The sequence below is a fragment of the Amblyomma americanum genome, chromosome 8, assembly GCF_052857255.1.
Source record: "Amblyomma americanum isolate KBUSLIRL-KWMA chromosome 8, ASM5285725v1, whole genome shotgun sequence".
In the NCBI taxonomy this organism is placed as follows: Eukaryota; Metazoa; Arthropoda; class Arachnida; order Ixodida; family Ixodidae; genus Amblyomma; species Amblyomma americanum.
Window position 1 is genome coordinate 27026629 of NC_135504.1, and position 16750 is coordinate 27043378.

At 46.9% G+C, this 16750-nt stretch overlaps 1 protein-coding gene across 2 annotated transcripts in view; it reads right to left on the bottom strand.

Moving 5' to 3' along the window:
* Positions 1-210: 210 nt before the first annotated feature.
* LOC144101193 (uncharacterized) overlaps positions 211-16750 on the bottom strand; it is a 37810-nt gene continuing 21270 nt past the window's right edge. For both annotated transcript variants that reach the window (XM_077634266.1, XM_077634265.1), the window contains one exon: positions 211-2487. In XM_077634266.1, the coding sequence (XP_077490392.1) occupies positions 2412-2487 (76 nt within the window). In that variant the 3' untranslated portion in view covers positions 211-2411. The remainder of the gene's footprint in view (positions 2488-16750) is intronic.

Below are 16750 nucleotides of genomic sequence, written 5' to 3' on the forward strand. Positions count from 1 at the left end.
GTGTTGAGCCATCCTGTTTACCGCGCATGCGTAATGAATTGGAACTTGCTCTTGCTGAACGGAAATTTTTTGTAATGCCTTGGACCTCGAGACAGCAGTGCTAAACAATGAATAAAGCTTTGGAGGTCAAAATTCTGCGAGAATTTAAATGCCAAGCTTCCTGAGGCGGCAACGGTAACGAAGTAGTCAGGAAAGAACACGGCAGAGAGTTGGGGTGCACTAATCGTGCGCGTATTTATTCTTTATTTTTCTCTCTCACGAAGCGCAGCCCGGAACTTTCACTGCAGACGGCTTGGAATGGCGGCTCTTGAGATGAGTCACGGGGATTCCCCGTCTGTGAGAGACTACAAACGATCGGGTACTTACCGCTTAGGCACGAGAAGTGAACACACTATAGCCACACACTATAACACACTATAGAGAAGTGAACACACTATAGGATACAGCTTAACTCTGCAGTGAAGCTCCGCCCACATTCAGGAACGGCGCACAGAATTCCTCCACGACAAAAAAGTAGTCCGTTGTTAAAACTTCGCTTGTCACCTGAAGAAGGTGCTAATCATGGAGGAAAATGTTATGAGCTCTAGAATTTTTATACCTGGCTTGTTTAATAAAGTCAAACATTAAAAAGCTGATTTCGTTTACTTTTGCGACTGCCTAGCGGAGTGATACAGTACGCCGCGGACCATGGCCCAATGTTAACAACTGCTGTTTTTTTTTTTTCAGTTGTATCCCACTATAGGCTTGACCAAGACAGCCAGCTAAATTACTGTATACAAAACTTTCCCAGAGACCAAGGCGCGATTTCTGCAAAGGTTCTTTTTTTCGATTCGTTCTTTCGCTTTTCCAGCATTGGTAGTTACGACTAGTGACATGATGACTGACAGTTAAACGAGCAATGCTGAAGCTGCCGCGCTCCGGTGTCGAAGGCGGGGGTGACCAATGACAAAGCAGAAGGAAATGAATCATTAAAATAATCGTTGGAAAATATAGCCCCAGTAGGCGTTGCGATTTTGCTTTTGCTATATAGGCAGACTCCTATATTTGCAAAGTTTTCCCCTACCTATGGAAGTGTAAGTCGTGATTGACGTATACTGCAACAGAGAATTCAAAAATGCGAGTCCCGCTTTGGAGACAGTAACTTTGAATAAAGCGATGTCTGGCGATAATATACCGTATTCACCCGCCTAAAGGTCACACATTTGTTTTCGCAATTTTGTTGGGATGCGGCCCTTACACGAAAAAGTCGTTTTTCAGGTCAATTTCCAAACGTTATTGCGGTGACGCTACTTTATTGTACCATACGGTCTAGCTATTTCTGGCACCTATTTGCATGATACCGTTAGGTTCCATCTCCTGGCCTCCCTCGCAAATGAAGTCATCTTCGGTTTCAATCACAGCATTCGAAATTACTGTAACTGTATAGTTACAATATCCGGCGAAAGCAACACCGCGTGCATTAAAAATCCACGAGCAGACAAGCTGCAGTGAAACTCTTCTCAGCCATCCAGTTGGCGTCATCCGTAGTCAGCTGTACCTATCCACTGCGAGTGCGGGCTTCTGCATTGTGACTTAAAAGCCACACAGCTGGATGATGAAAATGACAGCAGCTGGCAGATGTCCTGACCTGGCAGGTCCCCAGTGAACGTACTAGAAAATTTACACACACACAAAAAGCAGTTACTATTTGCAGTTTTTTTTTTTTTCAGATTCCTTGTTCCCAAGTTGGGGAAGCGCGGCCTATACATGAGCGCGGCCTTTAGTCGAGTACATCCGGTATATAACTAATAATTTGGTTCGTTATAGCCCTGGGGTGCTCCAACTGTTCGTATAAGATATCCCGAATATGACGGCATCGCCATCACGGTAGCTAGTTCATTAAAGCTCGGTGAAAGTAGTAGAAAAAAGCTGTACCAGATAACGCACGTAAGAGGGAACTTACGGTCCGTGACAAACGACTCATTCTTATCACAACTACATTGTTTCTGGTACGAAATCTTTAACACGATCAGGCTGCCGGCAATGCCGAGCTGTTTCGCTCTTCAGTTCGCGCGCTTGAGCATGTACTTTAGCGTGAATAGAACACACGTACGCGACCGAGAAAAAAGAGAAAGCACCCAATTATTCCCGTCAACGAACCTTAGAAACACTCCCCCGTTTCCTTCGCTCTTTCGTCACGACTACCACAAATACACACGCAAAAAAAAAAAACAGCCGCGCAAATTTCTAGGCTTATATAAGGCCATGCTCAGAGCGGCGGCGTGTCTTGTCGGTTTTATGTGGACCAGCGGGTCAAGCGGGCGGAACGCGTCTGCCCAGCCTTGAAGCGTGAGCAGACGACGCGCTAGAAAAAAGAGGAGCAGCAGACGACGCGCGTCAAAGCGCGCGCATAAGAAAATCGTCTGCTCTTGTTACAGCAGGCGTGCAGAAGGAGGCGTGCTCTGGCGTGTGGGAGCCCGCAGTTTTCTGGCACTTCTCCCAGGATTCCTGCAACAACGCAAACAAGAAAAGAAGGGCAAAGAAAGAAATGAAGGCATCACTTTCACACTCTCGCAAAGAAAACGAAAAGACGAAATAACGAAAAAGCGAGAACTTTTTGCCTGCAGAGTTAGCGAGTCGGCCGTGAGAGATTTCCTGCCGAGAACAAGCAGGGTATATATGCGTGCTCCCGGGGTGTGTATGTGCCTTCTAAAAATGGCGGCCGACGCGGGGAGTGCGGCTAATCACGCGCTGCCGTTATAGTATATCGCCGAGCTGTTAGAGGCATGGCGTACGTGCGCACGGCTCTTTCAAGCGAAGACCGTAAGCCTTTTTTTTTTTTTTGCGAAGCTGGCAAATAGCACTGGGTGTGAGAAAACTGGCATTCTTGGAATTCAGTGACACGTTCTTTCACTCGCTCTTTAGAAACCCGGAGGATGCTTCCAAATTTAAGGCTCTACACTTTCTTGAGCACTGCAAGAATTTGCGCGCTTTTATAGAGGAGCGTATTGAGCAGATGCGAGCTTGTGAATGCCAGTAAAGGCGCGCAATTTTCCACTGAAGCTGTGCACGGTCTGTAGAATAGAAATGAGAAGTTGAAGCGACTATATAAACATGCACACAGAAGCTGATAACATACTCGAAGTTTGACTCAGCTTTTGCATTCTGATGTGTAAATAAACAAAAATGCACTTCCCAATTGAAAAACAACAAATTTTTCTGTGGTCACAGCAGAGTTTTGTATTTTTGGGGAAGAACTTGTAGCAACGAGAGCCATCTTTGTAGGGACAACAGAATGTTCTGTAGTAGTGTGCTGTCCCTTGTCGTAGCGACAGAACCAACTACAGAAAGGTACTACAACGATACACAAAAATCTGTCGTATGCGACGGAACGACAAATCAATTTGTCGTGTTTAGTGAACGATTCTGTGGGGTTTTTTTTCGACCGGGTTCACGGTGGAAACGAGCTTCCACGGGCGATGCCACAAGCTCAGTTGCGATGAGACTGTTCGCACCTCTTGCAGCGAGGCCGACTCATGCGGTGCGATAGTCCCTTTTATAAAAGGGAGTGCGGTAGATGAGAGTTTACTCCCTTTTTACTCCCTTCTGTTTAGACAGCAGGTTTCACCGCAAAGCAGGAGCGCTACTTCGGGATGCTCCTGTCGGCCCTTACAAAAATTTCTTTAGACAAGTCTATAGACTGTCCATTGACTTCTGTCTATAAACTCTGTAGACTGTAGACGAATCCTAGAGAACAGTCTATAGGCAATACAAATTCTGTAGACAGTCTATAGACAATCTATAATTTATGGCCATACACTTTTAGTAGACTTTTGTCTATAGATAGTCCACAGAGTATGAATAAACAAAAATAAATATCTATAGGAAGGCAATACAGGCTATAAGATGTCTATAGACCATTTTTGTAAGGGGAGCCCTCTGCGCTTTTTTTTTTTGCTCCGCGGCGAGACCTTTATTCTTCGAGTTAAGAGCCGGTGTAACCATTTCTCGTGTCCCCCGTAAGTACGACACATGCTATACACAACTTCTGTGGTTAGAGAACGATGTGAACTCGAGAGCTCTTGATTCATCGGTTCGGGTGATGGACGGTGGTGGGCTCACAACCGCTATACCAACCGTGAACCAAGTTTTCCTACATGTCTTTTGACAGCCATCCGCTCAAGACTAGTCGGTTGCGGAGCGTTTCCTTACATAGTCGAAAATTTGCGGCAACAGCAGCGTACGTGGCCCGTAAGTAGCGCGAAGCCAGGCGGTATTTCCAGTGACGTGCGCTTCATCGTGACAGGAATTAAGTGCGCGCTCCTTGGGAGGCAGTGCGTATACCAAGCACGAAACGAATAAAAAACAAAACAACACAGAAAAGGAACACGCAAGCGACTTGGCAGACGAGGTATAAGGCGCAGCGAATAAGGCAGCTGCACTGTCTGCGATGTGACGACCTCAACCACCCCCCAGCGTCAGAGGTTGTTGCGGAGAGACACGGCGAAGAAGAGACAACTAAGGAAGGAAGGGGGTTCGTAAGAGATAAAAAAACAACAAAAACAAAAAAGGCCACTAAACGTATAGAATAAAATAAAAGAAAAAAAAGAGAACGAATTGAATGAGCGGGTCGGGAAAGGGTCGGAGGAAGCAGAGGGGGTAAAAGAAGCCCGGGAGTGAGCTACAGCGTCCATGGCCACTAATGATACCCCCTCTGTGTATCTGGCTGCCTTCCTCCTCCCCCCCCCCCCCCCCCACCCCTCCTCCGCGCGGGGTGTTGTCTCCATAGGCCTCTGTATACAGCAGCACCGAGTCTCAAGGGAGGTGCCTTGTGTCACGCCGAGGAAAAGAGTGTACGGGGACGCATGCAGCAGTGCAGCCGCTCCTTGCCCAGGCAGCGGAACACTGCCCGGCACTGGTGTGTGCAGTGTCTGTCTGTTCAAAAGCAAAACGTATAGAAAAAGATAGAAAGCACGGAACGAACGCTGTCCTCCGTGCCTGCGTGTAATGGATGTGTACTCTTTTCTTTCTGGGCATGCGTGCTGCCGTGCATCTTGGCGCGTGAATGTATGTTTCTACATGGACAGATGGGAGGAGGAGAAGGGGGAGGATTGCATTTAGCGGGGTACCCGCATGGTTTTTTGCCGACGCAGACGGCTCCCCACTCTCTTATACGCAGTGTTGTTTGTGACGCGGGATGATGTTTTCCGCCATTCCGCCCCCATGTCGCAGCGAGATCTACATAATGTAGCCCTTTGGCGGGGGTCGAAAGGCCACGACCCCCACCCCGATGCCCTTCTTTTCACAACAGAGCCTGACATATGACCTACATCCGTCGATGGGCACCAAGCATGCGCTATACACCTGCTACCGAGCACGAGTGGACGGTGTATATCTAAAATACCCAACTTTGTGAGTGCCGCGAAGAAGGGAATAGAACAGAAAATGCAGCGCCTCATTACAGTCCATTATTGCACCGCAAATGCGAAGCGCTTTTTGAGATCTGCAGCCGTCATCCAAGGGCGCTGAGGCGGATGATTTTTGTTTTTGCTTTCCTAAATGTGCCGCTTAATGCCGTCTGCCATGGCCACCAGCAAACACAGACGGACAGACAAACAAAGCAAAAGCGATCCCGGGGACTCATTTGATATGCGGAAAGACGTTGATTTAACGCAGCCTGCTGTCACAGTGATGGTGTACATTGAAACTCCAGGAACGCTGTGCGCCATTTACTTTTCCGAAGATCAGACATCACGTTATTTACTTCATTCATTCATTCATTCATTCATTCATTCATTCATTCATTCATTCATTCATTGGAAGGCACACAAGAGACATTACGCGAGGGGTGGGTCGACTTCGATGATGGCTTTGAAGTGACCGAAATTGATGATGGTCGCCAGCCACTTCTGATTTTACTTCAGTACAAAATTTTAGGTCACCGTTCATACAATAAACAGACCCTTTTGTCCCCTCTTTACGCGAGTGTTCAGAACATCTATGCTGCCTGTATGCTATTAAGCCAGACTTGTGTCCAGTATGCCATGCTCGGTCGCATATCTCTCTGTTGTGGTGCGTTATAGCATTTGTGGACCCTTCTGAGCATGAGTACATACTGCAGCTTCCAATTTCGCTAGAAAACAGACAACAGTGCTTAGTAAGCACGAATTAGTCGCGTGCAAGCTACTTGGCTCGCTGCTTAAATTTTTCGTAAACAGTTGTCTTTTATTCTGTTCCAAAGCATGCCCATGCACGGTTATTTTTTAAGAGTCTTCCGTGCTTTACTGATATTTAATTTTCGCCGGCTCTTGACCTAGTTCTAGGTTCAGGTCAGCATATATACACATGCACTTCCTTTAAGAGGTCTAGGACCAGCCCCCCCCCCCCCCCCCCCCTGCAAACTCCGATTCATTTACTGGTTAACCCACAATTAAGTGAGCGGTGGGCAGGTTTAAAATCGTGGGCAGCGCCGGGCTTATTACACGATTAAGGGTCGTTAAACCTTAATGGAGGTGAGGCTAAACCACACACCTCGAAACAATGGCTCGCAGTCCGACTGCAAAAAAAAATATATAAAAAAGAGCCCGCTGTTTGCATCGCTGTCGTGCACATGCAAATCACGCACATTCAACCACGCCCCCTCTCGCGAAATCTCGCGCGTTTTTCTCGCGGCCGCACATTATGCCGTTTCTTCTCACGCTTAACCAGCTTCCCAAGGCGTGATCGCACTGGCGTTGTTGGCAACGCGTCGGACACGTGATGCTAAACACAATGTGACGACGCGAGCGAAGGTGGCGGTGGGTGGAGGGGTGCACGCGCACTAAATATAGCCGTAACCCATTTCCATTCACGGGCCGGTGGCCGCGGTAAACCAAGGCTCACAGGAGCCTGGCATTGTTCTAGAACGCACCGCTGCCCCTGCCCAGTTGCTCCCCATAAGCGACCGCCATGGCAGACCGCATTATATAGGTGCAGAGAAGGCGGTGATGCGATGAACGCCGTTGTTCTCGGAGGGTTTGTTTTGCGATCGTAGGTGTCGAGGGACTCCGTGATATGTGTGCGTCGTCTGCTGTATACGCGCGCCGCCGAGCCGCCAACGCAGACGACCGCCGTCAGTCGTCTGCTCGGCTCCGCGAAGTGTGAATAAATCGTGCGCGAAATTATGATGGCCGATTTCATTGCTTCTACAGCACTCGAGCAAGCAGGGACGGGTGCGCGCGATGGCTTTTTTATTACAGGTTATACCTCGCTGCATGAAGCCCGGCTTGGATGCGATTGCGAATGGCCCGAACATTTCTTGCTATTTTTTTCACGATTTTGTTGCTAAATGAACCGCTGCTTGTCATCGAGCGACGGTTTGTTTTTGGAGCTGCTTGGCACGCCGTATTCATCCTGTGCGCAGAAGATACAAGTCAAAATGCGTTGTGCTCTCACAGGAATTTAGCATTTCTGCACTTTAAAAACCTTCACAACAGCTGGAGCTTGGTATTACAGCGGTGGTCTAATTTGGTTAAGCTTCGTTGACGAAATCACATATATAATGAACGACTGACGCGACTCTTCTGACGTCCGCTTGCTATGCTAGCAGCCTCGTATGCAAACCAGTCTTTTACCTCTAAACTGCAATAATAACAATTCTGCATAAGTGCCGACAACCCGTGCACGGTTTCAGCGCCTTGTAGCAGGCTGGAAATTGTAAAGTTTCTTTGAAGATATTCAAACTTGCACTTTCCTGACGTCACTATTTTTGCAGTGAGGTCAGCCACCTTCCCTTCTCGTATACGTGTATATCTGTAGCCAGGAAGATGACTTCAGGGTGCTGGCGTCGCGTTGTTGCAAATACATTAAAATGTTCTGACGTTGCACATTTCCTCTCAGGTTTCAAACAACGCTCGTTATAAGATAACCTTCTCGGATAAGTATAAAAGTGTGAACTATAAGAGACCTCAATTGACGCATGCATTCGCTTATCTTCCCTTACTCATTTCCTGCGGCACTTTCCTGTGCGGGGAATACTCAGTATTCATTGCAGTTCCCCGGGGTCTTATTTTCTCAGCGACGCACGTTAGATCGCTGCAAGGTATAAAACGCGCTCTTGCAGAACGAAACGAAGGTGCCAGGCACATGTGCTTTTGCATTTTTTGCGCCGTCGGTGTCGTTGGCTTAACACGCCAGGTGCAACGCAGCACACTGATTGGTTAGAACGGAGTGACGTCACTAATGACGTCATGAAACGCGCCACACTGATTGGAATGGAGTGACGTCGTGCATGACGCCATGAAAAAGCGCCACTCTGATTCGTTAGAATATCGAACACGGATTGCCCGAACACTTGTGACGTCAGAAGACATTCGCTGGAGACATCCGAGACATTCGCCTGATTAGCTAATGCAAGTGGTGCGGGTACCCTACACTCTAAAAATGAACAAGCCTATATATGCGAGTAAAAAGGAAGTAAGCCGCCTTCTAGGGCACTCCCTATTAGGAGCAGGGTATGCTGCCCAAGTACTCGAGTAGACTTCGATCACTAAGTATTCTGAATGCTTATTCTTGGCAACCCTCGCTAAAATGGTCCATAGGCAGTCTATAGACTTCTTATAAACTCTATTGCCTTCCTATAGATATATTTTTTGTTTATTCCTAGGCGATAGACTGTCTATAGACAAAAGTCGACTAAAAGCGTATGGCCATAAATCTATAGATTGTCTATAGACTGCCTATAGGATTTGTATTGCCTGTAGAGTATTCTCTAGGGTTTATCTATAGGGAGTCTATAGAATTTACAGATGGAAGTCTATAGACAGTCTATGGACTGTCTAAAGGAATTTTTGTAAGCGAACGGAGGTATATTCCCACTGCAAAGCATCATAACTTGATGCAGTTAGCAATGGGAGGATGCTTTTAAACGCGGCGCTGGAGATCCTGAGATTAGCAAATACAGGAGATCGAAACCTCGGTTAAAATCTTCGTAACCGCTGTAAAGCTTCGCATGTCTTTAAGAAGGAATTTGTTTCCGTTGCCAGTCTTAAGTATTTTGTGTTTTTAGTGATGGAAATCTACAGCAGGGCTCGGGCAGCATAGCCGCTAGAGGTCAGCTCACTCCTTTTTCTTTTGCACCTGCTGTGTTTAGAGAGTACTGTCGCTAACCGTAGTTACCCATACAAAAATTTATTTAGACAGTCTATAGACTGTCCATAGACTTCTGTCAATAAAGTCCGTAGACTCTATATAGACAGACCCCAAAGAATAGTCTATAGGCGATAGAAATCATATAGGTAGTTTATAGACATTCTATAGATTTATGGGTATACACTTTTAGTAGACATTTCTCTATAGACAGTCTATAGAATATGAATACACAAAAAGATATATCTATAGGATGGCAATAGTCAATCAGAAGTCTATGGACTGTCTATAGACCATTTTTATAAGGGTACACGCTGAGTGGGATCAATAATTAGCATCACCTCAGTTGTCGCTGAAATCCGCATTGCCAGAAAGGTAAACATCCGGTAAATTGTTCCTTCCTTGCAGCGCAACCGTAACATCGAGCCGTGAAGCAAAAGGCGTCCGACCAAAAAAAAAAAACAAAAAAATACAGATTAGAGCGCGTCCGTTGAGCTCTTAATTAAGATCGTCTGCGTCGAAAACTGGCTGCAGATCGATATCGTCTGGTCCACGCATGCAGCTCTACAGAGCTCGCATACAGAGCAGACGTCGTGATTTCACTGCCTTCACGTTATACTTTAGCTCGAGGTTTCATTCGGCAGTGCGGGTCATTTGAGCTCTCTTATCTTTATAATATCCCACCCGTGGCAGCTAACGACCACAAAGCCGACCGAATCGAGCCGCGAAACAAGCCAAGCCGTGCGCATTATGTACGTGTGTATACGGCACAGATGCGGCGCCAATAAAATCGCAATCTCCTCGAAGCTGCAACCACCCAGGAGGCGTGGCCATTCGAGAAACCTCTTCGCGACAGTCCGTACTTTCTTTCGGAAAAGTTTTTTTTCTTTTGCTCTTGGTGCTGTAATGAACTGCTTTTTTTTTCTGCATTACGTAGAAAGCATCTAGGACAAAAGCCGTCACACTCTAAACAGAAAGGAGTAAAAAAGTGAGTAAGCTGTCTTCTAGCGCACTCCCTTTTATAAAAAGGAAGTGCACAGTCTATAGACCGTTCATAAACTTCTGTATATGAAGTGTATAGACCCTCTATAGACAAACCCTAGAGAATAGTCTATAGGCAATACAAATCCTATAGATAGTCTATAGAGTATCTATAGATTTATGGCCATACACTTTTAGTAGACTTTTGTTTACAGACAGTCTATAGACTATGAACGGACAAAAAGAATTATAGGAAGGCAATAGAGTCTATCAAAAGTCTATAGACTGTCTATAGACCATTTTTGTAAGGGCTGAAGCTCCCGTATTCGCCAGTAGGCCATTGAGAATGAGAAGGTTTCACTTACGTGGTCCCTAGTGGGGAGGGGGGGGGGGGGCTGTTTCGGCAGAGCTTTAACGCCGTCACTTAATTCGTGCCATGAGGGCAAGGACCAGAAGTACAGCAGTCTTTTTTTCTTCTCCTTGCATTCTGCAGCAGCCTTTACCACGGAACCGTGGGCTGGGAGTCTCGGTTCGCGGGGGAGGTCCTTTATTTCGCCGTTCCTCATTCACTGGATCGCATGGTTTTACTTTCGTTTAATCAGGTGGAGTTCCGGTGGTCCTTAATGGAGAATTGTATCCCAGCTCTCATTACCAGCAATTCGAGGCAGCGACCAGCCAGTGGCGACTAAGCCTAGCTAGTGGCCTATCACGTTCTGTTCTTCAGTCACTCGGTCATTCTCCTCCTTTCTTACGTCACAGATGACGTCAACACGCTATTTCTGAATCTTGGAAGCCATGCGTCACGTGATGGCAGGAAAAGTAACTATAGAAGCGCTTGTCCCGAATTCCTAGTAATACAGTCGAACCTCGTTATAACGAAATATTGGATATAACGAAGGAATGACAATTCCCCTTGTAAGCTCGGTCAACGCGGGCTATAACGAAGTAATGGCCGGGCACCTTCAACTTCGTTGTAACGAGGTTCAACTGTATTGAACACCATAGTTCTTGCGGGCCCGCAATTGCATGTCAGCACTTCCGGGCAGAGCTCTTGTGACCGCACTGCACAGCTCACCTGCCCGGGTTAACGATTAAAAACCATTACATGTCTTTGTAAGCGAACACACTGTCACCAAGTACGGGTAAGGCCTAAAAAACACAGAGCCCGCTTCGGCGTTTGTACTTTAATCATGCGTTACGTAGAATGAGTGTGACGGTTTCTTCGGGTTTCGTAGGGTTTCGTAGAAACGACCTTTGGTCCTGGAAACCGTAATGGAGGGTGACTTTCGGAGGGCCGTGGCGAGCGAACCAGTGGTCGCAGAGGGATGCGGGTGGTACCAAACGAATCGTCGTTCCGTGGTGTACACGTTGGCATCCGATTTTGTCGAATGCTTAGGCGGAAACAATTTAGCTAGCGCTCTCTGTTTTTTTTAAATTGGTTTTGGGGGGAAAGGAAATGGCGCAGTATCTGTCTCACATATCGGCGGACACCTGAACCGCGCCGTAAGGGAAGGGATAAAGGAGGAGTGCAAGACGAAAGGAAGAAGGAGGTGCCGTAGTGGAGGGCTCCGGAATAGTTTCGACTACCTGGGGATCTTTAACTTGCACTGACATCGCACAGCACACGGGCAGGCACCTTAGCGTTTTTCCTCCATAAAAACGCAACCACCGCGGTCGGGTTAATAATAGTAATAATAATTGGTTTTGGGGGAAAGGAAATGGCGCAGTATCTGTCTCATATATCGGCGGACACCTGAACCGCGCCGTAAGGGAAGGGATAAAGGAGGGAGTGAAAGAAGAAAGGAAGAAGGAGGTGCCGTAGTGGAGGGCTCCGGAATAGTTTCGACTACCTGGGGATCTTTAACGTGCACTGACATCGCACAGCACACGGGCGCCTTAGCGTTTTTCCTCCATAAAAACGCAGCCGCCGCGGTCGGGTTAATAATAATAATAATAATTGGTTTTTGGGGAAAGGAAATGGCGCAGTATCTGTCTCATATATCGGCGGACAACTGAACCGCGCCGTAAGGGAAGGGATAAAGGAGGGAGTGAAAGAAGAAAGAAGCAGGTGCCGTAGTGGCGGGCTCCGGAATGATTTTGACCACCTGGGGATCTTTAACGTGCACTGACATCGCACAGCACACGGGCGCCTTTGCGTTTTTGCTCCATAAAAACGCAGCCGCCGCGGTCGGGTTAATAATAATAATAATAATTGGTTTTGGGGGGAAAGGAAATGGCGCAGTATCTGTCTCATATATCGTTGGACACCTGAACCGCGCCGTAAGGGAAGGGTAAAGGAGGGAGTGAAAGAAGAATGGAAGTTCGAACCCGGGAACTCCGGATCAGTAGTCGAGCGCCCTAACCACTGAGCCACCGCGGCGGTTAGCGCTCTCCGTTTGATCTCGCATTCGCGCATCATTAAAAAAAAAATAATGAAGCGCTCTCCGTTTGATCTCGCATTCGGGTATCATTATTTTTTTTGTCCGCTTGCGCCTTTGCATCTTCGCCGCTGCTGCGAATACGCCAAGCCTGCTATAGTTCGTGATAGGGGAGTAATTACTCATTGACATCCACCCGAGCGCAGCCACACGGCTACAAAGGAAAGCTATATAGCTTTCTCAGAAACTTCGTAGTTAAAGAAAAATTCGTCTTGGTCAATGAGTAATTACTCCCTTATTACAAATATACTCCACCTTGCCGGATTTCCCTAAACATTTGACCAACAATGTTCCAACTTCAAGTTACTGATCAATTCGCTCTCGCCCTACCATAACCTTGCCGTCCCGGTTAGCTCAGTTGGTAGAGCTACTGCTTTACGGTGAAGCGGTGGTCCCGGATTCGAACCCCGGACAAGGGAGAATGTTTCTTTAACAACGAAGTTTATGAGAAAGCTGTATAGCTTTCCTTCGTTTCCTGCGCTCCGGTGGATGTCAATGAGTAATCACTTCCTTATTACAAATCTATATACTCCATCTTAGGGGATTCCCCTAACCATTTGACCAAGCTGATATAGTTCCTTCTTGGTCGTACTAATAATAAAATGAACAAAACAAACCTGTGAGCCTTTCCCCGCGACCTCTACGCCCGGCCGTGGCGCGTCCGTCGCTTCCACTCGCCCTTACGGCGATCGAGGCACTTTCCACGTTTTCCGACTCGCATCTCTGCGCGGCGCACCTACCCGAGCATTGCGTCGCGGCGGTCCATTTCGCAACGAGGATATTCCGATCACTTTCTTCGCCAACACCGCCGTTTATTTCTTCGCCCTTCGCCTCTCTCTTTCTCGGTCGCTCGAAAGAAACGACACGTTTGATTGGGTTAACCACGCTCTGTGGTGGCAAAGTGCGCGCGCGTGCGTGGTGACGTGTCGAGGGACTAGCTGACGAACACATGGAATCGTTCATCTCAAATGTCGCCCGCGTGTCGTGCACGGAAGAATAATAATAATAATTGGTTTTCGTGGGAAAGGAAATGGCGCAGTATCTGTCTCATACATCGTTGGACACCTGAACCGCGCCTTAAGGGAAGGGATAAAGGAGGGAGTGAAAGAAGAAAAGAGGTGCCGTAGTGGAGGGCTCCGGAATAACTTCGACCACCTGGGGATCTTTAACGTGCACTGACATCGCACAGCACACGGGCGCCTTAGCGTTTTTCCTCCATAAAAAGGCAGCCGCCGCGGTCGGGTTCGAACCCGGGAACTCCGGATCAGTAGTCGAGCGCCCTAACCACTGAGCCACCGCGGCGGGGCACGAACACAAATTGAAGACAACGAGAACCGCCAATTCGTCGTCTCTGATTTGCGTTCGTCCTTCACCTGCCTCGGTGGTTAGCGCGCTCGGCTACTGATCCGGAGTTCCCGGGTTCGAACCCGACCGCGGCGGCTGCGTTTTTATGGAGGCAGAACGCTAAGGAGCCCGTGTACTATGCGATGTCAGTGCACGTTAAAGATCCCCAGGCGGTCGAATTTATTCCGGAGCCCTCCACTACGGCACCGCTCTCTACCTTTCTTCTTCTACTCCCTCCTTTATCCCTTCCCTAACGGCGCGGTTCAGGTGTCGAACGATATATGAGACAGACAGATACTGCGCCATTTACTTTCCCCAGACCATTTATTATTATTATTAATATTATTATTATTATTATTATTATTATTATTATTATTATTATTATTATTATTATTATTATTATTATTATTATTATTATTATTATTATTATTATTCGTCTCTCTCTCACCACCGCCACATGTATCAAAGCACGAATGAGGCGTCCGCATATCCAGGGAGCCAGTTATGCGCCTTTCCCTTCCTCAAAGTCATCGCCGTCTAGAACACTGTCAACGCCAACGCCAATGAACACCGTGAACGCCGACATCTTTCGCTTTGTATATCCTGGATTAGGTGAGCTAATGCACATTCATTTTTTTTTATCCCTTCCCTTACGGCGCGGTTCAGGTGTCCGCCGATATGTGAGACAGATAGTGCGCCATTTCCGTTCCCGAACAACCAATATACCAATCTACTTCAATGCTTCGGAGCAAGCGCGATAAGTTAAATTGATCACTGCCAGATATATACCAGATGTTTCAGCGAGCATTTTCAAAAATTTTCAAAAATAGGCTTTTTAGGGTAAAAGTATGGCTTTTGCGGCGTAGTGTTACCAGTGTTGGCGGACACCTGAAAACCGGTGAATCGTCTTAAGTAGTAAGCTGGTTAACTAATTTTAATAATTATTTTTTAACTCGTAGAGCTAGGCGTCTAGTTGCAATTAGAGATTTGTAGCCTTTCTTTTTTTATTCGGATGACGTACTGTTTATAGCACTGCGTCGTATTTCGTGTGTTGTGCTTATTGATTCCTTTTACTGATCAATCAGTCATTGCGCACTTTTCTCAGCCACTGTGACAGGCGATGGCCGACATTGCTACTGCTATATTGTGCTCTTTTCACACGTTCATGCCAGTAAAGTAAAAAAAAACGCCGTGCCTGCATCAGCTTTTTATGGCTGCACGCCGGGCAGTCGGCCAAAGTCCGAGGGCATCGCCTTGGCCGTGTATCTATCTACACCGCGACGTACTTACTGGCCTTGCGGATTAATGGCTTTTAACGCCAACTCGCTGGACACAGCTTTTTCCTCGTATAGCATATAGAGCAAATGAGGCGCTGTTGGCCGGTTAATGTCGCCGCTTCGCTGAATGCGAAATACCTCTGGCGGCGGAAAAGTGAACGAACTCGCGCAAGTGATCTGCATTCGCGGGGTATACCGACACACCGCATAGAAGACGGGGAATTCATGCAAAAGAAAGAAGTCAGGATAATTTATAATTTGCCTCGGGACCATCCTACCTCTGAGCACCTTAATCTCACAAACACACGGAATGTGTACCATCTTTATAGCTTAACCTTGGCCCTCTGTTACAAGCAAGAATTAAGAAATGACACATTTATCAAACATAACTGGACTTGTAAACTACGCAAGAGTTGACCCTGTATACGTCGCACAAAGCAGTTTTGCGTCTGTACACCTCGAACAACCTATGGTTTGCAGATGCTCAGACATATAGCCTTCCCTCCCTTCTCAATGACGTCACAGGTGCTGGACTGAGCATTTCCTCTTCTAGCCAATCCAGTTTGTTCTTTTATCTTTGTTCATAAGTGTGTGTGGTCCCCTGTTATTGCGAGAAATTCAAAGTGTTGAATTTTGCCTCTTTCGTCGGTCACTTTCATTTTTTTTGCTTTGTAAATGCATATAATATGTTGCTTGTTATCACATTCCTGTGTTAATTGAGAGATCCTGATTTGTCACAATCTGCTGAGCTCTACGCTGCGTTCCTTAGACAGGTAGACAGACAGAAAAGCTGTATTGAGCAAGTGAGTTTTAGACCCAGCTGGGTCCCCTGGGTCACTGCGCGGTCCCGCACTGCATTAAGTAGGTCATGCCGGGACATGACGTCGGCAGCCCGAGTCAGTCATCCATCAACTTACTTTTTCTGCTCAATTTTGGCAGGAAACCTTGAGTTCCCGTATTTAATGTACCACTGTATCCCTTCCGCAGTGTCTTTGATGTTTTCTTTATATATATATATATATATATATATAGCAGACAAGGCAAATGAAGTGAGGGGCTCGTTTGACAAACATACTAAGGAAGCCAACAGTCACCGAAATTAAGGTGCATAGGGGAATGTTTCTTTTTTTTATAATATCTAATGCCAATCAATTAGTTTTTTAAAGAAAATTATTTATAAAGCAGCAGAAAAAACAACCATGCCGCCGGTGGGATGGTTGTTTATATATATATATATGGTTAAGGCTGCCGTACTTTTTAGGGCTCGAGAGCCTGTCAAACTCCCGAGGAGCTTTTCCCTCAAGACGTCCTCTCTCGCTGAAGAGTAAATGAACTTAACTTCAACGTGACGACTCAACATGGCGTTCTGAACAAGGTGCTCGTATGCGACGGCGCTGTCTTCTCGTTTTGCAGAAGTGCGTTCTCTTATCATCATCGACCGCAACCAGAGGAGTATACGTGTTTTCGTGAAAACACACTGTGAAGTCGTCATCGCCTTCCACTCGACCCCGGGGGAGAGCAAGTGATGGTGGTAGATGTACCACGACGGTGCTTACAATGTTGCCTACTCTTGTTTTGTGTTGAATAATAATAATTGGTTTTTTG